This window comes from Danio rerio, chromosome 17, assembly GCF_049306965.1.
Source record: "Danio rerio strain Tuebingen ecotype United States chromosome 17, GRCz12tu, whole genome shotgun sequence".
Taxonomy (NCBI): Eukaryota; Metazoa; Chordata; class Actinopteri; order Cypriniformes; family Danionidae; genus Danio; species Danio rerio.
In genome coordinates this window covers 53,152,501-53,177,087 of record NC_133192.1, presented here as the reverse complement: position 1 = coordinate 53,177,087, position 24,587 = coordinate 53,152,501, and the positions used below count along the sequence as shown (strand labels likewise).

General features: G+C 33.5%; 1 protein-coding gene and 1 long non-coding RNA gene across 3 annotated transcripts in view; one reads left to right on the top strand and one right to left on the bottom strand.

The window, feature by feature from the left end:
• Positions 1-24,587, top strand: part of alk (ALK receptor tyrosine kinase) — an 860,059-nt gene that overhangs the window by 767,583 nt on the left and 67,889 nt on the right. For both annotated transcript variants that reach the window (XM_073927358.1, NM_001423965.1), the window contains one exon: positions 18,054-18,173. In XM_073927358.1, coding sequence (XP_073783459.1) covers positions 18,054-18,173 — 120 coding nt within the window. The remainder of the gene's footprint in view (positions 1-18,053; positions 18,174-24,587) is intronic.
• Positions 1-24,587, bottom strand: part of LOC141378382 (uncharacterized) — a 139,700-nt gene that overhangs the window by 106,092 nt on the left and 9,021 nt on the right. The window lies entirely within an intron of this gene.

Sequence of the window (24,587 nt, the reverse complement as noted above, 5' to 3'; positions counted from 1 at the left end):
CCTATGTTCTCACATTTGAATTGACTTGTGTGCAATGTACTCACACAATTAATTTCATGATTGATGTGAACCCAAAATAAATTGCTTTTATTGCTTTGAGGTGCAGTATGTAAGTTTGACAATCAATGGTTGCACACCTGGTTCAAAACGCATGCAAGCGCAGTTTGACAGATTTACGACACCAAAGGCAGTGTGCCTGATTGTTAAGACTAAAGGCGTATTTCAACTGTGTTCTAAATAAATAAATAAATAATTAAGGGCCGACACAGTGGCGTAGTAGGTAGTGCTGTCGCCTCACAGCAAGAAGGTCACTGGGTCGAGCCTCGGCTCAGTTGGCAGTTCTGTGAGGAATTTTAATGTTCTCCCTGCATTTGCGTGGGTTTCCTCCGGGTGCTCCGGTTTCCTCCATAGTCCAAAGACATGTGGTACAGGTGAACTGGGTAGCCTAAATTATTGTATTGAATGAGTGTATGTGTGTGTCTGTGTGTGTGTGGATGTTTCCCAGAGATGGGTTGCGGCTGGAAGGGCATCAGCTGCATAAAAACATGCTGAATAAATTGGCGGTTCATTCCGCTTTGGTGACCCCGGATTAATAAAGGGACTAAGCCGACAAGAAAATAAAGGAATGAATGAATAAATAAGTAAATAAACAAATAAATAAATAAATGAGCAAATGGCAGACTATAGAATGAATATTTTCATGCGCTTTTGTCCTAACCAACACCTGAAATTCATGTTTACAAAACAGCTTCAGTTTCATGCAGCTGAACAACAGACATTGATCACCTCAGGTACACCTCATGTGCTTTATTCATTGTCAAATGCTAATAATGCGAGTCTGAATGTAATTTTAAGTGACATTTATTGCCAAACTACAGAAAGCAGCAGCAGATAGTTCACCTCAGATCTTGAAAATAAAATGACACATTTGAAATGGAACTTCAGTGCAAGCCAACACATATTAGTGATTCAACATGAACATTTAATAATGTTAAAGAGGTTTGATATGATTAATTAATTAGATTTTAAAGCTTACCATTACATTAGAGAGCAGTAAGTGCATATATTCTGTGCTTCTGAATGGCTGTATTTAAATTTCTATCTTGTTTCATCTGGTGCAAACAGCCAACTTGCTTATCACAGCGTATCACATCATGTAGCATGTTGTTAGGACATGGGGTTACAATGTAATCTGCTCACCTAATGCATTCGTAATATTTATGATATTTGCTAATTAATAACCAACCCAAGGAACTCTGAACCTGTGTCTCAATTCGAAAGCTGCTACTCTTCACTAGAGGTAGCATTTCGGTCGCGGATGCATACTCTGAGAGCCTTTCTGACTTAATGAATGAAATACATGGTTTTCCATCAAGGCAACTCGGGGTGCTGAAATATAAGTAATGCACATGTTCAAAGCTAAATATTTTACTTTAGTATTGTTTTTCAGATAAACAAGAATATTCACTTATGTTTCTTATATACCAGAACGCATATGGGGCCTCATGTATCAACGCTGCGAATGCACAAAAACTTTGCGTACACCAGATTTCACGCTCACATTTAGATTTACTAACGATGAAATGAACGTGAGAATGTGCGTTGGTCCACGACAACGTCATGTCTGGCGTACGTGCATTTCTTGTGCGAGTTTGTTTTATTTCCATTGGCGACTCCTAGAGGAAATTGTGTTAAATTCAACACTACAAAGTATCTTTGAGCTGTGCAATGGCAGCAGGCATGTATGGGATGGGATCATCTGCATGTCTAGCAGGTAAATAAGGTTTTCATACCATGCAGTTGACAAGCCAAACATTAATACACAATTATCAGTGATCGCCGGTTTTCCCAATGTAATCGAAGCGATCGACTGCAAGCACATTGCTATAAAGGTGTCATCTGAAGACGAACTTGCATACGTGAATCGGAAACATTTCCATTCAATTAATGCGCAAATAATATGTGATGCTCAAATGCGCTTAACATAATACACACACTTATTAATGATACCTACTCGTCTTTCTTGTGATGAAGAGTAGGCAAAATCTGATATGTAGTGGGGGGGAAAAAGAAGAATGAGTTCAGACACTGGATTCGAACCGAGTTCATGATCAATCGTGTTAAAACATGTTGCTATGCACTTAACAAGCTACGCCACTCACTCTGCTATTTGCTGCTCTCTTTACTTTTGTTGTCCCTGTCAATCAAATGGTGATGGGCGGGAATCACTCAACTAGCTCATTCCAACAAGGTGTGCTGTTTGCACTTAACCTAAATAGACACTGCAAAATTTTACACCTTTACATCGGACCGTTTCTTTTTTAATTCACTCACAGTGCAATGTTCAGACCACACTGCGTTAACCGTGTCAGCTAAATTCTCACACTATTTTTTTTTTCCTTTTGTTAATAATTGTAGAGGACAAACTTGTAAATAACACCTTTTTTCTTCAGTCTACCTTCGATAGGAGCACCTCCAATGCACATTGCTTGCTTTTGCCATTGCTTATTCATTTGGTTTTGCCAAAGTGGAGTCATTACCATATTTATTAGGGGGAGGAGGCAAGAAGGAGTTTTGCGCTCATGGACGTGCGCTCAGATTCACGTTAATTTGGATGTACAAAGAGAATATGTGTGATATTCAGTACGCAGTGTTTCATACATCTGATTTTTTTACTGCGTACGCACATTTACAGCTTTGTGTGTACGCAATGTTTTAGTATGAATTCAACGCAAGTCTTTGTACACGAGGCCCATGGTGTTGTTATACTTTAGAAGCATAGAGTCAAAACCTTACATACAGCACCTTTAAAATACTTAGCCATACCACTCCAACTGTCAGTTTTGACAGCACTATGATAACAAATAAAAATGGTGAGGCGGAGGTGTCTGTGGACTCTCCCGCAAACTCTTTTCCCGATTAAAAAAAAAAACAAGCCACACCATGTTTGAACATTATTTCAGTGTTTGTTTGTATGTTTGTTTTTTTAACCCACCATGTAACTGGTGCAACCAAAGTAAAGCCAGTACCACCACACTTAAGGATGTACTCATACTAGGCACGATTGCCCCCCTCCTCCCCTCTCCCCCTTCGCTCACATTCATATTGCATTTTTGGCCTTCCCAGTCAGAGCACACTTACATTGTCGTTAATATGACTGTTCAGTTCAACATAAGCGCTCTCACTCTGTACATTGGAGGTTGCTTTAGTTCTATTGTTTTGTATTATTTTAAGTTAAGTCACTTAACAGATCCACTACTTTTGGCGTTCATAAATGTTCATGAAAGCCATCGTGCTGGCCATGTTAGGAGGTTTCCTGAAGGTGACAGCTGTTGTGCTGGAGGGTTGTACATTTAATAAACTATGACAGTTCGCATTCATAGAAGAGTAAGAATGATTAATAAATCCATTTGAAAAGTCTCTTAAAAGTGATTTCACGTCTTCAGTTCTGCTTTCTGGCTCACTTTTCACTCACACTACAAGTGTATCGTGCCAAAGCCCACACCTTTTCCAACTGGGCCAGGGCTGGCTAACTGAACTTTGGCCTGATTCAGAGCACTCACCACTTTTCAGATGAACCAGGAAATGGGGGTCAAAAGTGCTTGCACACAGTTTGGATGGCCTAGTTTGAGTACACCCTAAATGTTAAGCCAAGATCACATGCACACTGGGATTTTTTTATAAAATGATTCTACCTCAGACAGACATAATTCAACCAAAAACAATCATTTCCAATTTTAGATTAGAGCAAACTCTTTTTTTTTTTTCTAAGTGACATGCACAGATTAATTGTACATCACACGACTAGTGATACAAGCTAACAAAATCAATATGGTTTGTTTTCATTTCATGTGTACTTCATCTTTCTTCGTCCTATAGTTAGTCAATGGTATTATATGTAAATGTTGCAGTTTGGGTGGCACGGTGGTGCAGTGGCTAGCGCTGTCACCTCACAGCAAGAAGGTTGCTGGTTGAGCTGGGTCAGCTGACATTTCTGTGTGGAGTTTGCATGTTCTCCCAGTGTTCGCATAGGTTTCCTCAGGGTGCTCCAGTTTCACCCAAAGTCCAAAGACATGCGCTATAGGTGAATTGGGTAAGATAAATTGTCAGTAGTGTATGTCCTGGTACTATAGGTTAGGGGTTGAGAATGGGCTAATGACCCACCTCGTAAAAATTATGTTATGAAACACCAACATGGTGCGGCTAAAAATCAACTTTGATATAGACGGCTCTAAGAGTAAGTAAACAAACAAGTACATGTTTGCTTTGTATCAAAGTGCTTTAATTTTCTTGTAGTTGATGAGCTGAGTAGGAGCCGGGGCTTACATTTTTTTCTGCAGCATTTCCTGGTAGCAAACTAAAAGGGGTAAAAGGGGCATGGTTAAACACACGGTGGCATCAGTCAACAGAGACGACATATGTTCAGACTTTAATTGTAGATTACCAAAGCAACTTTTTGCCTGGATTAACTTGCATGTATTAATTGTCCACTTGAAGACTAACAATAAGCACTAGCAAAATAAACACTGTTTTGATTTAGAAATCTTTAACCTGAGCATACATAAATAACTTGAGCAAGAATTGCTCTTATTGCCTGGCACTTTGATCCTCGAAGTGTGGTGACTTTAAAGCATCATTAGACATGATTAAATATATATCTTTATACATCAGAGTGTTTCAGGAAAGTGTCCTAATCTCTCTCTGTTGGCGTGAGAGAGAGTGCCACTGATGTTAAATGGCTCACTTGCTCCATGAAATATTTGCCAAGCAATTTGTATCGGACGCCATTTTCTGCCGCACATTGATTCGACACGCCATTTATTCCATCCCCTCTGCCATTCGCCTTTCAGATGGCACTTCGGAATGCATAGAGTTATACATTACGCCTTCATTACCTGACTGAATGAAATATTACAGTTATATATCATATAACTCCAAATGTTCAGCGTTGTTTTCCAAGGGTAAGAAGTATGTAATGCTAGCATGAATAATTTGATTAAAATATAATTGTTTAAAATTGGCTACAAGCTGTATAATTTGAGGAGAGAGCCCATGAGGATGATGAATCGCAAAAGATTTGATGACTTTCCTTGACAGCAATGAGACAGAATGGATGGATATTAGGATTTTTGGTTTGATCTGATATATGTTAACTTTGGTTTGAGAAGAAATTTAATCTCGGTTTCAAACATTGTGCTCAAGCTGGCACACAAAACAAGATTTGGAGAAGAGAGAGAAAGAGATATTATTAAACATTAGAAAGATAATTTTAGATGATGCTGTAGCTAAGCTCAAATAGCAATTCAAAAATCTCAGCAATTGATACTCATTGATTATTCAATTACACTGTTACACATTTAAAAAAAATCTAGTATGAATTTTCATGATTGTGTTTAGCAAATCATAACAAAGAATATACAATAAGCCTCAACCCAGATTATTAAATGCTGTAATAAAATGCACTTTATTATTATTTTAAATCCTTAATTGGCAAATAGAAAATTATTTTAACATACATAGATTGAATTTGGGCTACGTGAATTGCATTAATTTATACTTTATATATTATATATTATGTTAACCCAATGTTAATTAAAAACTATAAAGTAAATGAAACTTAAAGTAATAATAATAATAATAATAATAATAATAATAATAATAATAAAGTTTTTTATATATATCATGATTTCAGAACAAAAAAGGATAGATAAATAAATAAATAAATAAATACATAAAAATAAATCAAAATAATTAAATAATTGTTTCATTCGCTATCAATGTACTGTATTATTATTAACAATAAGCCAAACAATTGCATGTTAATAACATTAGTTATAACAATATTTTTGTATTAATAACTAGTCTGAATGTAGTTATTACTAGTAATAACTAGTATGAATGATTCTATAGAATAATGTCTAAAGTGATGACGTGATTTTGCTCATTTAAATACTTTAAGGCTGAACTACTTGAAATGCCATTAGTCTACAGGAATTTCCTAGTATTTCTGTTGCAACCGGGATATCACAATAATTAACCCCGAAAAACGCAAATCAAAGTCAAAACTACCAGACTACTATGGTATAAATACAGCACTACAACATACAAAAGAAAAAAGAACGATTTGGGGGCCGATCACACGAATGTGCTTTTTGCGTTGAGAGGCGCACTTTTTAAAATGATTTACTAACAGCTACGATTGTTTAGCGCTGCTTATGTGCCCTGCACACCTCGTGTTTTTAACCGCCTGCTGCGCCTCACGTTTTTGGCATTGTGCGCCATATGCTCGCAGTTGAAACTCTGAGCAGAAAAATCACATTATGTCAGTCACTTTTTTCATTCTCCAATCAAATGAAAGCAGAGGTGCGATTTCCATTGAGGTAACTGCAGTGTTTGTGTTGTCAAGACAACTAAGAGACTTGAAGATGGAGGAAAGACTAGTGGTCGCTGTTTAAAGTTATCTGGAGCTATATGACTCACAAATCTTGAATTTCACAATATGTTTAAAGATTAAAATTATATTACTACCAACAGCAACACTTTTGCACAATACACAGCTGATTTAGCTGCTGCATGGTGCACCTTTTGTTTTTCGAACTGAAGAGCGTGTTCGGTGGGTTCGGCTCCGTAGATGGTCACTTGCCTGTTTTATAATGATTTGACCCACTGTGGTTTGAAATTTATGCTGAGTTTTTCCTCCCCTAAGGACTTATTATGCATTCTCTAACGCCATATTGTGGCAGAATTTCAACCGTCTTTTTCTCTGCTCAATATGACAAGTTGATGCCTGCCAACATGCTAAATCTCCGAAATTTTTAATTTTTAAACCAGGTAGGGCCTTATAAATAAACTATATACACTTATACACACACGCACACACATACACACACACAAGCAAAGTATGAGTATTAGACCTGAAATGCCCTGGATTAGTACTTAAAGTTCATAACTTGTAACTAAAATAGCGCTTTTATTTTCACATATGATGATCTATTGTGTGATTCATCATCATTTCATATGCAAGATTCTTAACTCAAGATGTCATCAGTAGTATTGATTCCAATGAGTTTGTATTACTTTTATTAATAAAAACAAAAGATGTTGTGGGCGTGGCCTCTGTCATGCAGAAATAGCATTTAAATAAACATTTAAATCTAATTCTGTTGTTGTATTTGTTTCCTGTAAGGGCCTTAGCATTATCTCGCCCCATCTCCAATTGAAACAGATGGCATTGGATTCACTTTATGGGTGTTTACCTCGGTTTCCCAGCTTTGGCATAGTGGCAGAATATCTTATCCTCTTTTTATTATTTTTCTCTTCGGAACAGGGAATCATATCAATAAGAGCATTTGCATATTCAACCCAGAGCAGCACTAGTTATGGAACAGTAAAATAATAAAAAAAATTAAAAAAAAAAAAAACTCAGGAAATTCATACAAGGTTGTTCTTTAAGCATTCATTATGCGACACTACCTGTGGTGCCCAAACCTCATAAAAACCACCCAACGCTGCTTTTATAACAATGCCAGCTGCTCACAAATGGTTTGGTGTTTCCCTAACAAGGAATGTGCAGTGCGTTACTTCTATGGAACATGAGTGGAATGTTCCGATGCGTCTCATCGGGATTATTTGTGCCATTTGAATGGAGAGATTGAAATTCTGAACTCAACAACATATATATTCTAAAATAGCCCATGATGGTTTGTGCAAATTATGAGAGTTAACATTAAAAATGACTAGTGAAACATTTGCCATGCCTAATAGCAGATGGCCAGAAAGTGATTGTTTTTATAAATTGTTAAAATTTGTATATGTGTGATGCAGAAAGCCCAGAGACTGTTGTGTACACTATGATAATTTATCTAAAATTCACTTTAACGTGTGATATGACAGCCTGATCTCACTAGGAAACTTAAGTAGTTTACGTTTTGTCAGTCAAGTGGATAATTTGTACAAGTTTAGTCGTACGTAAATGTACGATTTTAAAAAGGAGGCATGCACCAAACTCCACCCCTAACCCCAACCGTCATTGTGTGATGAGCAAATCGTACTAAATTGTATGAATTAGATCATATAAATTAATACGAATTAGCCACTAAATCAAAAAGTTACGAACAGCCATGAAATTGTGTTGGTTATGACTAAAAAGTGGCCACGAACAATTCTTCTCTCAATCCAAATAAGTGGCAGCTTGGACCCGAAACAGTATTTCACACGTTAGATACGTCATAACTTAACAAGTGAATATTGAGAATTGGAAGTGGATTTACTTAGAACTACAACAGCGACGGGGGAGAAGTGTAAATACTACAAGCATGACAGGCAAGTGAGATCCACCATTAAGTTAAGAGACTAAGTGTGAAAGACTACTTGTTAATCGTACAAAATGGAAAATAATTAAATCATATTTTCCGTGTTTTGTTTTATCTTTTGAACTTATGTAAGGCCGTGTTTTGGTATTAACTTCTGAATGAATATTTCTGCAAGTGCCTGAGGAGATTTCTCTGCATGAAAGATGCGTGAATGGTAGATTAACCTGCTGCTGCTCATTTCAATATGGTAGGAAATTAAATATGAAAGAAATGTGGATGATGTGTTGAGTTGATTGACGGGGCACGTAACTAAGCAACAGAATAGTCCATCAATGATCAAACAGTATTTCTGAAAGCTTGCATAATCTTCTGTTACACACTCAAAAGCATAGTCTAATTTTTCATTATAAAAATAGGATATATTTTTAAGCTGAAGTATGAGTAGAAAAATGGCATGCAGTAATAAGTGGTGTAATCAAAAATCTTTGCCGATTTGAAAATGGTAGACTAAAATGGGTATGGTGATGTGCTATTGTTCCTACTAGCTTTCAACAAATGAACAACAATATTAACAAATTTCTTTATATGGATAATCCCAGAACCTTGATTATTCCCACAGCTATCATAAGGAAGACTTATATCACTAAGGCAATATCTTTCATCATAATGTAGTGCGTTGCCTTAATCAGAAACATTTATCTGGAACATTGAGTTTTCAAATTAATGCAAGGGAACCACAAAACCAGTCAAAAGGGTCTGTTTTGGGGAAATTGCTTACATATAGATGTATACATAAAGTCAGTTAGAATCGATTACGGTAGATCTAAAAGCTGAATAAATAAACTTAAAAAAAATAAAAATAAAAATGCTGGGTTCCACAAAATTCCCTGATGTTGTCCCAACACAAATTGATTAAGTTAGCTTAACTTTTTTTTTTTTTTTTTTTTTTTAATGGACATAAAACAATTCATTTTTGACTCCCAATTAGAGAGTTGATGTCTAATAAAGCAAGAATTGTGTTGATTCAGCTAATTTTTAATAAGTTTTTTTGGACAAGCATCAAAAACTATTTGTGAAAGTATGGTTTGTTGAAATCTGAAAAAAATTGATTGAAATAAAACTGTTTTAATTCTCAAATCATAGATTAAATTTAAAATTAAGTGCTTATAGGTACGAGGTATGAGAGCTGTCACTGGGTTGGTACCTTTCAAAAGGTACAAAAGGTTGTGAAGAGTCCTTTTTAATACCTCAAGCGTACATATTGGTACCTAAAAAATACAAAAAGGTACCCTCATGAAATTTCTAGGTACTATTATACACCTTTGAGGTACCAATATGGCCTCTTTAAGAAAAAAATGTATACCTTTTGAAAAGGTACCACCCCAGTGACAGCCCCTGTACCTTTATTTCTGAGAGTGTATGAAACAAAAATTAGTTTTTATACATTTACAATAGTCAATATACAAAATTTCTCTATTGAATGTGATCTTAATATTCTAATAATTTTGACATAAACAAAAAATAACATCATAATGACTGAATATCATATGACAACAATGTATTGCTTTCAATTCCTACAAATATACCAGTGCAACTTAAAATGTCATGTATAAATATTGTCTTTATTACAAAAATCACAGTAAATCTGATAATAGAGATTAAAAGCTAAATGAAGAGACACTTTACATCTTTGAGGTTCTATATAAAAAAAACAAGCCCAGAAAGCAACGTGAGGATTAGGGCAGAAAAGAGATTAGAAATTGATGCCCTGTATGCAGCCTATTTAATTATACATTGAATTGGTCACAATTATTTGAGATATTTTTAATGCCAAATATTGTTAGGATATTAAGTAAAGATCATATTCCATGTAGACCTTTTGTAAATGTACTTTTGTACCTAAAATAAAACTTTAAAAAAATAAAACTTTATTTTGATTATTAAAAACTAAAGACTTTACTAAGGATTTAATTTGTTCAACGTAAAAGGCAATATTTTGATTTGCTTGAAACCTGACATTGCAGATTTAAAAATAGCAGGTCTTACACTGCCCTGTCCTAATAAATCTTCCAACAGGATAACACACCATGTCATAAAGTGTGAATCATCTCAGACTGGTTTCTCGCACATGACAATGAGTTCACTTTACTCAAATGGCCTCCACAGTCACCAGAACTCAATCCAATAGAGCACCTTTGGGATGTGGTGGAATGGGGGATTTGCATAATAGATGTGCAGCTGACAAATCTGCAGCAACCGTGATGCTATCATGTCAATATGGACCAAAATCTCTGAGGAATATGTACAGTACCTTGTTGAATCCACCAGAGTTTAAGGACATTTTGAAGGCAAATAGTCCAACCTGGTACTATTAAGGTGTACCTAATAAAGTGGCCAGTGAGTGTGTATAACGACTAGTTCTGATTAAATTTCAATTTGCCGCAATTATAAACACTAACTTGTATAGCAAATAATGTTTTGTTTTTTTTATTTATTTATTTATTTATTGTTTAGTTTCTGGTTATATTTCTGCACTGGCTATCCCTTTTTCCATCATATCCCTTGGCTATTCCTTTTTCCATCATGCCTGTACATAAGGTCTTCATATTCATACGGACACACAAATTGATTTTATACAAATGATGATATGACACATTTTTTGTCAAATAATACAATAAAACCAACATGCTTCACAAATGTGGCATGAGATTTTAAATATATTTTCTTTATAGCGGCTCCAGAGTAACTGCAATTTTAACACGTTCTTGCCTCCCATTGTGTCAAGACAATTTTACAAGTTTGCACATGTTTGATTTATCGTCTTCCCTACAGCATTCCAATAAGTGCCGCTATCTAGACTACAAAGCATACATATAAAGGTGCCTGTCTGACATCCCCTTTAAGAGAAACTGACAGTGGGCAGGAAACTGCTCAGACTTCCAGCTTCATCTGAATTGGTTCAGACCTCGGGGTATATGTGATATTGGAATACCAACACACAACTGTTAGTATTCGATTGTTTAAATGTCTGGCCTTGGTTCGGATTAGAGCAACTCAGGCTGGAGCGTGGCTTGCGTTATTTCCCAGTCTCATTACCCTCAATTTACCCTCATTATTCTCTGTCCTTTATATACTGTCACTATCAATAAAAGTCACATTGCTATGATCAAGAGTCAATTTTAGAAGGGGACTAATAAAAGCTTCATCAACTTGTGTGTGCAGCATTGACAAGTAAAACCAAAGAGTTGACAGCAGGATAGTTGCTAATATATATGTATATATATGTATGTATATATATATATATATATATATATATATATATATATATATATATATATATATATATATATATATATATATATATATATATATATATATATATATATATATRTRTATATATATATATATATATATATATATATATATATATATATATATATATGTATATATACATATATATATATATATATGTATATATACATATATATATATATATATATATATATATGTATATATACATATATATATATATATATATATATATGTATATATACATATATATATATATATATATATATATGTATATATACATATATATATATATATATATGTATATATATATATATATATATATATATATATATGTATATATATATATATATATATATATATATATATATATATATATATATATATACACATATATATATATACACACACATACACACAAACACATAGCAAGAAGGTCACTGGGTTGAACCTCGGCTTATGTTTCTGTGTAGAGTTTGCATGTTCTCCCAGCATTCGCGTCAGTTTCCTCCCGGTGCTCCGGTTTCCCCCAAAAGGCCAAAGACATGTGGTACAGGTAAATTGGGTAGGCTAAATTGTCCGTAGTGTGTGAGTGTGTGTGTGGATGTTTCCCAGAGATGGGTTGCGGCTGGAAGGGCATCTGCTGCGTAAAAACTTGGATAAGTTGGCGGTTCATTCTGCTGTGGCAACCCCGGATTATTAAAGGGACAAAGCCGACAAGAAAATGAATGAATGATATTGTTATTTAAAACAACCTGTATTTGTTTTAGGACTATTATTCTGAAAACCAAATTTTAAATCTGGCAATTATAGATCACGTGTCTGATCACATGTTCAAGATCACGTGTCTGATTGTAACTGGTCAATTGGACACAGAGAACTATTGAAGTGTTTAGTGAGCGATGACTAAGCTGTTTCATGATTGTCCTGGCAGGTTTGAAAAACTGCTGAGTGACAGTTCACCCAGGAGCAGAGGATTACTTTCTCACAGTTCAAGAAATCTGGTCTCTGACCACAAGCCAAAACTCTACCGCAGTGTATTCTTCTGCAGTCAAATCAGTTGTAACTTGCATTTATAGTGGAGTTAAAATGTATGAAAAATAGACCAAGCAGTTTGTGTATTACATTATGTAATTTGAGTGTGTTATTTAGAATGTCAATTTATTTTATACAATCAGTTTATTTAAAAAAAAAAAAAAAAACTTTTAAAACTTTACTTTATACTGCACTTTCTTTCATTTTAGCCCTTCATTGAAATATTTTTTTGAAAAAAGTCTAGACTGCAGATGAGCGACTGATGAATAAATTAATTAATTAATGACAGAACGAACAACAATACAATATTTAATAAATAAATGAATGACAATGATCAATGCATGCTGGAATGAATGAATACCATTATGATCTTTAATGAATGCATGGCATTATAATGAATGAATGAATGAATGAATGAAATTAAATTAAATAAATGAATGCATAAATGAATGAATCTCTTTTGGAAATCTAATGAATGAATGTCATTATGATCGTTAATAAACAAATGAATGAATGACATTATGATATTGAACGAATTATTGAAATTATGATATAAAATGGATGCCATTATATTTAAATAATTATTGGATGAATGGATGATTTAATGAATGGATGGATGGATGAATGAATGAACTTAATGATATTTCAATGTTAAAAGATCAGGTCATGATACTGATGAATGAATAAATGCTATTATCTTTAAAAATGATTTAATGACATTGTGATATTGAATGAATGAATGTCACTATGATCTTTGATGACTGAATGTAAAAAGTACATTCAATAAATGATTGCATGAATTAATGTCTATCATTCCAATATCGAATGAATTAATTATTGTCATTTTGATCTTGAATGAAGGAATTAAGTTATTAATTAATTAATAGATGACATTATGATCTTGAACAAATGAAATTATACTAAAAAACGAATGCCATGATGACATTTAATGATTTAATGAATGAATGAATGAATGAATGAATGAATGACATTTTAATCCTAAATGAGTTATTGAAATTATTTTTTTTTAAATGCATGAATGAATCAATGCCAGTATGATCTTCAATACATAAATGAACGCCATTATGGTATTTTATGAATGACATTTAATAAATGAATACATGCATGAATTAATATCATTTAGACATTTAATGAATGAATAAGTATGATCTTTAATAAATGAATGAATGATATTATGATATTTAACAAATTACTGAAATTATGATATAAAAAATGAATGTCATTATATTTAATTAATTATTGAATGGGTGGATGAAATTAAATGAATGAATGAAATCCTAAATAATGAAATTATGATATTAAAATGAATGTCGGGTATTTGATGAATGAATGACATTGTAATTGTCAGTGACTTAATGACATTGTTTAAATGAATGAATGGCATTATGATATTTACAAATGAATGAATGAATGAATAAATGAATGATGAATGAATGAATTACATAATGACATTTAATGATTGAATTACTGGATGTATGAATGTCAGTGTTATTTTTAAGAAATTAATGAATGGATGAATTAATGTCATTATGATATTTAATGAATGAATGAATTACAACCAAATATAGTACAAAGTTCTAGAAGAACATCTATATCTGCCATTGGAATGTAAATAAATAAATATATATATTTAGCAGTTTTTAAAACACATTTTAAGTAGCTACTAATTACAGTACTACTTGATTTAAGCATTTTTGTTATAAAAATGCAAAGTTTCACACTCCTTTTTGCATGACACACAGAGCATGTCTCAGGGGTATGATTTTAACTGATAGACTAGCTTCTTGATTCCTGAAAGGGGAGGACAGATAATATGGTGCATCATGGGAGGGAGAATGCAATGGGGAGTCCAGATTGTGATGAATGATGCCAACTCCAGGCAGAGCTGTGCGGGAGTTTTGTGGGGGCAGATGAGGATTTTTTTAAAGAGATGATTAAGGAATTGAGATGAGAGGTAGCATTTTTCATAGAGTCCCAGTATTGTCTGAGCGGCTATGTTTGGGGGAAAGGGATGATTTGTCTTCACGGGGAGCTGACAATTGGAACAATGCAGAAGCTCATGTGGATTGTCATAGTAATTAAGAAACATGAACTCATGTCTTGGCACCCTTGGAGGTGGATGTCTACTTTTGTGGTTTTAAGAATGTGTTTTAGGCAATATTTTATTTCCAAAATTAACTTTATGTATGCAACATTTCAACTACGTCAACAAGCAGTTATTAACGTACAATACTGTCGGCTTAAAAGGATAGGTTACATAAAAAGAAAATGAACTCATTGTTAACTCTGCCTCATGTGGTTTTAAACCTTGATGGTTTTTATTGATTGATTGATTGATTGATTGATTGATTGATTTTATTTTATTATTCTTTCTGGAAAATGAATGCTGGTTGCTGGGACACACTGGCTTGAATAACAGTAAAAAAAAAATACTGTACACTATGGATGTGGAAGTCAATGGTTCCCAGCAACCAGTATTTTCTCAATATTGTCTCTTATGTTCAACTGAAGAAAGACAGTTTAATAGACTTTGAACAAGTGCAGGAGTAGTGAACACTCAAGAAAGGATGTTTGCTGCTTAAACTGCTTGCAGTGCATCTGGAAAGTATTCATAGTGCTTCACTTTTTCCACTTTTTATGTTACAGCTTTATTGCAAAATGGAATAAATTCATTTATTTGCTGAAGATTCTACACACAATACCCCATAATGACAATGTAATTTTATTTTATTTTTTTGGAAATTGTTGCAAATTTATTAAAAATAAAAAAACCTGAAAAAAAAAAAAAATCACATGTACATTAGTATTCACAGCCTTTGCTCAATACTTTGTTGATGCACCTTTGGCAGCAATTACAGCCTCAAGTCTTTATGAATATGACAAAACTTTATGAATATACAAACTTGGCACAACTGTCTTTGGGAATGTTTGGCCATTCCTCTTTGCAGTACCTCTTAAGCTCTATCAAGTTGGACAGGAAGCAACGGTGTAGAGCCATTTTCAGATCTCTCCAGAGATGCTCAATAGGATTTAGGTCTGGGCTTTGGCTGGGCCACTCAAGGACAGTCACCATGTTGTTGTGAAGACACTTCATTGATAATTTTGTTGTGTGCTTTGAGTTATTGTCCTGCTGGAAGATGAACAGCCGCCCCAGTCTGAGGTCAAGAGCACTCTGAAGCAGGTTTCATTCAGGATGTTTCTTTACATTGCTGCATTCATCTTTCCCTCCTGGTTTTCTCCAAACGTAAAGTCTGGCATACATTTCAAAGTTCAGAATTAGATTTATTAGACCAGAGAATTAAGCTTCTTATGGTCTGAAAGTCCTTCAGATGTCTTTTGGCAAATTCCAGGCGGGGAGCGGCTTCTATCTTGCCACTCTACCATACAGGCTTGATTAATGGATTGCTGCACAGATGGTTGTCCTTCTGTAAGGTTCTCCTCTCTCCACAGAAGAACGCTGAAACTCAGACAGAGTGACAATCGCGTTATGGATCACTTCCCTAACTCCCTAACTAAGGCCCTTCTCCCCCAATCACTCAGCTTAGATGGCCGGCCAGCTCTAGGAAGATTCTTGTAGGTTCCAAACATCTTCCACTTACGAGTGATGGAGGCCACTGTGCTTAATGGATTTTTCAGAGCAGCAGATTTTTTTTCTGTAACTTTAACCAGCCTTGTTTCTGTCTCTGAGGTCTACAGACAATTCCTTTTTTTTTTTTTTTTTTTTTTTAATGTTAGTACATTTGCAACAATTTCAGATTGTCATTATGGGGTATTGTGTGTAGGATTTTGAGTAAATAAATTAATTTAATCCATTTTGGAATAAGGCTGTAAGATAAAAAAAATTAAAAAAAAAAGTGGAAAAAGTGAAACGCTATGAATACTTGCACTGTTTTTAAAATGAGTATTATATATATATATATATATATATATATATATATATATATATATATATATATATATATATATATATCATAAATCATTTTCTTTAAAAGTACATTACATCAAAAGATGATACTTAGATTTTTATTCTAATTAGGTTCCAAAAAGCCCAAATAGCAAAGAGAAATAAAAAATATAAAATGCATGTAAAAAAAAAACACCTTGTTGCCCTAAATATATATAACGGTAAAAAGGTTGTTTAAAAAAAAAAAAAAAAAAAAAAAAAAAAAAAAAAAAAAAAAGATACAACTCACATATACTTAAGGAATAGTATAACAGAATTTTTTTGCGGTTTTAATACCTTGACTTTTCCAAACCGCAGTAAACCTTGAAATCGGTTATCGTCCCATGTCTAGTCCATAGTAGCCTTAGACACCTTGATTAATTGGATTAGCTATGTTTTAAATATGTTGGAGCAAATCTGTGCAGAGCTGCAGTCCTGCAGGAATCGAGTTTGAGACCTGTAATGTAAGCAAACCATGCTTCAAAATCACTCAAATACTAGAAATGTCTATTTTTTTTTTTTTTTTGTCAGTTTTTCGCCACTGAGATTTCAAAGAATGCATTAAAAATAAATAACTCAAAGCCATTGTTTAAACCTCAAGAGCACAATTGGTATTAATATTTCAACGATCTGGCAAATTGTTCAAAATACCATGTTAACACAAGTCAAAGTGATTTGCAAGTGTTATTCAAGCAACGTTCCTGGAACTACTTCACACCAGTGCAATCAACATGCCAGATCTGGATAATACTTTAGTATAGAAACAGACTACATATATATGCACACATTTCTTTTACCCAGACTGTTCAAGTGGACCTGTCCATGAAATATTATTCCATGAAAATCGCATGAGGGGAGGTGATGGAAATGTCAAATCCAGTCAAACAGAGAAAAAAATCCTCATGAAATGCAAAAAAATCACCTTCTATGCAGGTTTTGCCAAGCTTATGAACATTTAACAGCCATAAAATCTTGATAGTGTATAAGCATATACAGTATCACTAAAAACGATATATCTGGGATATGCTATTCGTGTACATGCACATTTATTAGTATTGGCCGAGCGGCATGGAATTTTCCCAGTTGGGTAATTCACATCAAGATTTTGAGGTCAACCCATTTGAGGCTTTTACATGAACGGCATTATTAGCATATAATTAACATTTCTCAAAATGCGAAAGACGTCCAAGCTGTTGATCCATTTTTAGCACATGCTTCTCATATACACAAGCAATTCTCAAGACAGAGATGCCATTAAACGAGTTACCGACATGGAATATTTGATCTGAAATAACTTTTCTCCTTGAGACAGAATCCAGTTATTATCAATAGGCTTACAGAGTCTGTGCTTTTTACAATGGCAGCAATATTCTTCTGTGTCTACAGCATTGTTGGACCGTAACAATGTATTGTGTGTTTTCTCTCATCCTCAGCCAATGGAGAATTTCCTCCGGTGGCTCCCATAAGCCCCACGCAAGCATTGTTCACACAGAGCAATGAGAACATCAAGACCACTACAACACTCTACGGAGGGCCTGGAGCGTCTACAGAATGTGAGTTTTAGCTACTTTCATGTGCTTGAGCTGTTTGTCTTATTTTTTCAGAGTTGTTTCGAACTTTTATGTAACGTGTTCCTTCTGAATTTTTTTCCCGATGTGATTTTTAAAGTCTGAAGTTTGGTTCAAACCATGGTTATTCTTTTCAGTCATTGTTCAATGACCTGATTTGACTAGTTTAATATGTCTGCCTAAGCTAGTTAGTTGAAAAATAGGCATCTGATTTAAATATACTGTAAATGAACCAACTGTGGAGTATGTTAAAAAAATAATAATAATAATAAAAATGGGTAAATCTTTATTTTGATGGTCAATTTGTGTATTAGTAGACTGTCTGATTAATATCTGTTGGTACTACTCCTTCCCAGACATAACTGACTATAAGAATGTTTGCAAGTACATGTAAACTTACACTAATCCTAACCAAACCATCTACTTATAATCTTATGATGATTCGTTGGCATGTAACAAATGGACCATCAGAATAAAGTGTGATTGCTAGTCACTATGCTGGAAATCGGTAGAGTTTGTAAAATAGTTCAACGGTTCGGCATTACACAAAGCATACGGTTGTTTTAAAATGGAGTGTTGCAATTTATCATTATTTAAAATTATTTTGATAGTTAAAAAAATAATGCTATAGCATAGTTACACTGCAAAAAAAAAAAAAAAAAAAAAACCTTTGTTATGTTTTTAAGTCAAAATATCAAACATTTCTAGACATTAAGAAAATTATATTGTCTTGTTTTCTGAAATAATGTGTCAAAATTGAGTTTTTTTCTCTAATATAATAATTCCTGACATTTGTATAGCACTTTTCTGAAAACTCAAATTGCTTTACACACTTTTTGAGGTGGAATCTCCTCATCCACCACCAGTGTGCAGCATCAACCTGAATGATGCGACGGCAGCCCTATTGTGCCAGACTAGGGTTGGGTATTGTTTGGGGTTATTTCGTTACCGGCGCTACATTGATACTTTAAAAATGGTACCGGTGCCAAAACGGTGCCTGAACCGCCCTTTTAGCCACAAAATTATTTGACAAAAAATATACATGTATTAATTATTATAATTGAAAAATATAAATATATATTTATAAAATGTTTAAAGAAAACATCAATATATATTTTATATATTTGAATAGCATAAATATATTTCTTCTGATCATTTGTTTGTTAGCATGAATGCAAGATTTGCATTTTGCTCTTAACATTACATTAGCTTACTACTAGCCTATAAAAAGGCTGTCAACAAAATCAGGGAACACCTTTTTTTCTGGGTTTGGGGCTTGTGGCTATACCTTTAAATGGACATCAGTGATCTAATGATTTGCCTTAATCTGAAAAAGATAATAATATGATTCAGGTGTGTACATAAGTTGCTTTCTGAAACTTACATTTGAGAGCCACGACATGGCGCGCACATGACAGTTGAAAGTATCACACACCAGACGCACACTGGGTTTCAGTACCCAGTACTGGGTTTCAGTACTACGCCAGACCTGTGTTAGGGTGTGTTAGGGTGTTAGGACCCAAACAGACCGCAGGTTGAGCGAGGCCTGCTGGTGTTGCTAGCACCACATCCAGCAGCCATCTAGCTTTCCCATGTGGTTTCCCATTCAGGTACTGACTGGGTACAGCCATGCTTAGCATCAGTGTCACAATTGAGCTAGCCTTACAGTCACGTTGATAGAGGGGTGGGACAATACCACAAAAATCTGCTGAAGACTTTCAACTTATAACCATACAGCGGGGATACTCCGTAACATAGTTTTGGTTGTCCACCAAAAGTGTTTTGCATAACACTTTGGTGGACACTAAGCCTCAAACAAGCAGAATAATCGGTCAGTGATTATAGTTAAGATAACAGTTATAAGTTAATTCTAACCAGTGTTAATTCTTAGGTCATGCACTTTGAACTTTGCAAGAAACTAAGAGTGTCCAACTCCAGGCACCATACATCATGTTTTTGCAGGACTGATTGAACACACTACCTAACAAAAGTCTTGGAGTCAAACCCAATTGTTAGAGCAACAAATAACAACTTGACTTCTAGTTGATCATTTGGAAAAGTGGAGAAGGTGTATTTTTTCTGATGAATCAGCTGTTGAACTGCATCCCAATCATCACAAATAGGTATTGACGAGGAATCCAAAGAATCTTGATGAACTCTGGAAGTCCTGCTAGAATGCTTTCTTTGCCATTAGACTTTTGTCTAAGCAAAGTCAGACCTTACTGACTCAATTGAAATCAAGGCATGATCATATTTTATTTTGGTAAATAAACGTAATCTAGAGGCTTTTGGCTTGCATGTTAGCCACTTCTAATACCAAATGATCAACTAGAAGTCAAGTTATTATTTGTGGCTCCTCAAACGTGGATACGCAACAAGACTTTTGTCAGGCAGTGTACAGGCAGTTTGTGCATGTGTTTGAAAATGTAACTGTAGTTTAATTCTGTATTGTTTAAGGCCATTTGGCGAGTTCACATTTTCTTAAATACTTCTATACTCTACGTGTATGCTTGTGTTTTATGCATGTCTTAAGTTTTTTTATTTATTTATGTATTTATTTTTTGTAATCTTAAGGTTAGTTTGTTATTTTTCTATCCCAATTTGATTGGACAGGAATTGGGATTGGGATTGGGACTGGTTATTCTACTTAGTCAATCACCAAGAAAAAACAAAAATACAATAAATAAACAAAGCATGTGGGTTAATGACTGTGGGTTAAAGGAAAGTAGAGTCAATAGTACAGATACAGTACCAAAATTGTACAAATTTTTTAAACTACTACAATTCCTGAGAAACACTACTCTGTTACGGTAATTTGAGTTTTTGTAATTAGTTACTGGTTATATATTTCAGGTCATTCTTTTAGTGTACTGAGAAGAAAGTACATGATTCAACAAATGTTTTTTTTTTAGGAGATAAAAACACATGTATTTAATCTGAGTATCCTGTTATGAAGATATACATAAGGTTGAAAGTTAACACCTTAGTTTAAGAACCAATTTACGCTATTAACTTCCTGCTTATTATAAAACAATGTTTATTTGCACTTATGGAGTATGATACTACTACTGCTATGACTTTATTAACTTGTAATAAGCAGCAAATTACTAGTCTATTAAGATAAAAGTCTTCGTTAATGGCTTGCTAATAGTGACGATTGTACCTTAATTGAGTTTGACGGAAAAGGTTTTTCAAACAATTGTTTATATGCCAGACTTTACTTGTTTGAATGAATATGTAATAAGAATTATACATGAATGTGGTCAAAGTAATTAAAAAAATAGCTCTGTGGTTTGTGTGAAATGAAATGTAATAATCGAACACATTGTAAATGTAATGTAAATGTAATGTGTATTTATATAGCGCATTTTGTGTATGGCCATACACCCAAAGCGCTTCACAATCATGAGGGGGGGGGGGGGGGGGGGGTCTCTCCACACCACCACCTAATTAAATAGCAGAAGTTATATCTTTACCACTTAAACCGTAACAAATGACAGTACATAACACAGTGAATAGTTAATTGATCTAATGGTTAATTGCAAACAAAACTTTGGTACATTTTTTAATCCATTTACATAATTGCTTCATTACCATAGTTTCTTAATTACCAATGGACTTTTATAGTGAAGAATGTTAACGTGTTGATAAATAAAATAAAACTTTTAGTATCAAAATCAAGCAAAATATAAAATAAATAATAAAATAAAAATAAAGAAATAAAAATAAATAAATAGGAGCTATAAAATAATCATCCTCATTGAAATAATGAGATGGAAAATAATGGAAAATGCAGATTTGCCATCACTTTGCCATCATTTCAAGCTTTAATATTTAATAAACTAACACTTTTAATGGTATTTACTAGCATGAAATAAGAACATATTGCAAATCGCTTAATCATAGTTGAATATGTACTAAAACATTATTAAAATCAAATGTTGCCATATACAACAAAACAACAATATAATAAAAATGTATTAATAATAATAATAATAATAATAATATTATAATGATTATTATTATCGTTGTTGTTGTTGTTGTTTTTCTTATCATTATATTATTTTTTATATTGTTGTTGTTATCATTATTATTAGTATTATTATTATTAGTATTATTATTATTATTATTATTATTATTATTATTATTATTAGTATTATTATTATCATTGTTGTTGTTCTTGTTCTTGTTATCATTATATTATTTTTTATATTGTTGTTGTTATTATTATTATTATTATTACTATTATTAGTATTATTATTATTAGCTAAAGAAATGTTTAAAACTATAGAAACTGTTAATAAATTTAGCATAAACCCCAACTAAAACATTTACACACGCCAAATAGCTTCTCAAATAATGTCGAACACATATTTTGATGACACTGATGCCAAACTCAAACACCACTCAGAATCCCAACAATAGCAAAACACATGCCATTCATTAAAACGAAGCCGGACTATTTGTTTTCACAGCAAGTTATGAGCTATGCGCCGCAAACATCAGAGCACCCAATTCAAAGTCCAGACCACGTAATCTCTTCTGAGCACACTGAAATTGTTGAAATGCTTGAGTACACCAAATATGTTGGATTTCTAATGGATACAGAGGATGAATTCTTATGAACAGAGGCGCAGACTCTCTCTCTCTCTCTCTCTCTCTCTCTCTCTCAAAAGAGCACTGCAGAGAAAAGAAAGTGTGCCATCTTCTGGACTGTTTCTGCAGCATTTTTCTTCAAATCAAACTGTGTATAAGACCAGTCACATCACAGAATTTGGTTCAAATCCAAGTGTGTATGATAAAAGTGTTTGTTTCATTTGCTTAAAAAAGTGCTTAAAAAATAAGGATGAGACTCGAGTCATGTCATAATCCCCACTAAATCACAGAGGTAAAGCTCTATTGGTGACATTTAATTAGCATATTTCCATGCTCTTGATCACATGTATTAGAGTATAATAAATGCCTCATCGCTGTTAGTCTCAGATGAATTGCTTTTGGAGAGCTGTGTGTATTCTTGAGTGTGTTTGTGACTAATGTGATCAAATCAACTGTGAAAACAACCTTGGTTGCTTCACTACAAAAAAATAAAAAATAAAAAAATGCTGCTTGTTTAAACTACTTATTTAAAATGAGCTGAATCAACACATTTGAGAGTTTTTGAGACAAATTAATTGTTTTATGTTTAATCCACTTAAATTTGAAGAAAAAATTAAAATAAGTTAACCTAATTTGTGTTGAGGCCAAATTATATATATATATATATATATATATATATATATATATATATATATATATATATTTTTTTTTTTTTTTTGATTAGTGTTAATTTCAAGTGCAAAAAATATATTTGTATAAAACTTGTAACGGTGCTTATAATTGGTGGGTGCAACTAAATTTTGGCTGATGCGTCTATTTTTTTTTAAAGTTAGGAGCACTGGTGCTACCAAGCAAAAAGGTTAATTTCGAGCACTGAACAATGTTCAATAGTGGATCTAACTTAGAAGTTCAAAATTGTAAATCCCCTAATAATTAATAATTCTGTTGTTTGTTTAGATTTATTGGTGCTGCAGTATTATAATCTATAACACAGAACTTGCAAAACCTTAAACATACTTTCCAACAACTGATATTTCAACAGCTTTTATTTATTTTATTATTTTTTTCTGAATATTATTGAAAACAAACATAGTTCTGTACTATCATGTATCTAACATACAGTAGGTATAAATATTTACTCGAGTAAATATTATAACAAATAATAAACATTGCAATATATCAATGTATCATATATTACCATTCCAATACAAGAACAATATATCCAAATGCATTAGAATAATGTAGCTACTAGCTAACAATGTTTATTTATTATGCTATATACTGTACTACGTCTCTCTTTTCTGCATCAGAGCCAACTTTCTGGAGGTGATGTCTCAGAATTTTTTGTGGATCTGACAGGAATTGATCTTGTTTTTATTGACGTTATCATTTGCATTCAGCAATTACTCACAATAAATGCCAGTCTGTCCAGCCACTGCACATCATGTGACTTAACCAAAGCATCTCATTGGCTAAACCAAGGTCTTCTCTTTCTAATGAAAAGAAAATTGAAAATTGGTCTTCAAGACAGGTAGGAAAATGAACAAATATCATGTTGCCTTATGGCAACACCATACAATAGAGTTATTTCACACAATTTTGACTTGCTTGACAAATATTCAAAAAATACTCGAAGTGACTTGACTTGGACTTGATTATCATGACTCTAGACTTGACTTGAAATTGAGTTAGATTGGCTGCTCCAAACATATTGAAGGGGCGGTTTACATGCAACATATTTTGCATGCTCAAGTTCGTCATTTCAAATGGAGACATGTGCAAGCTTATACAATACAAGTGGGA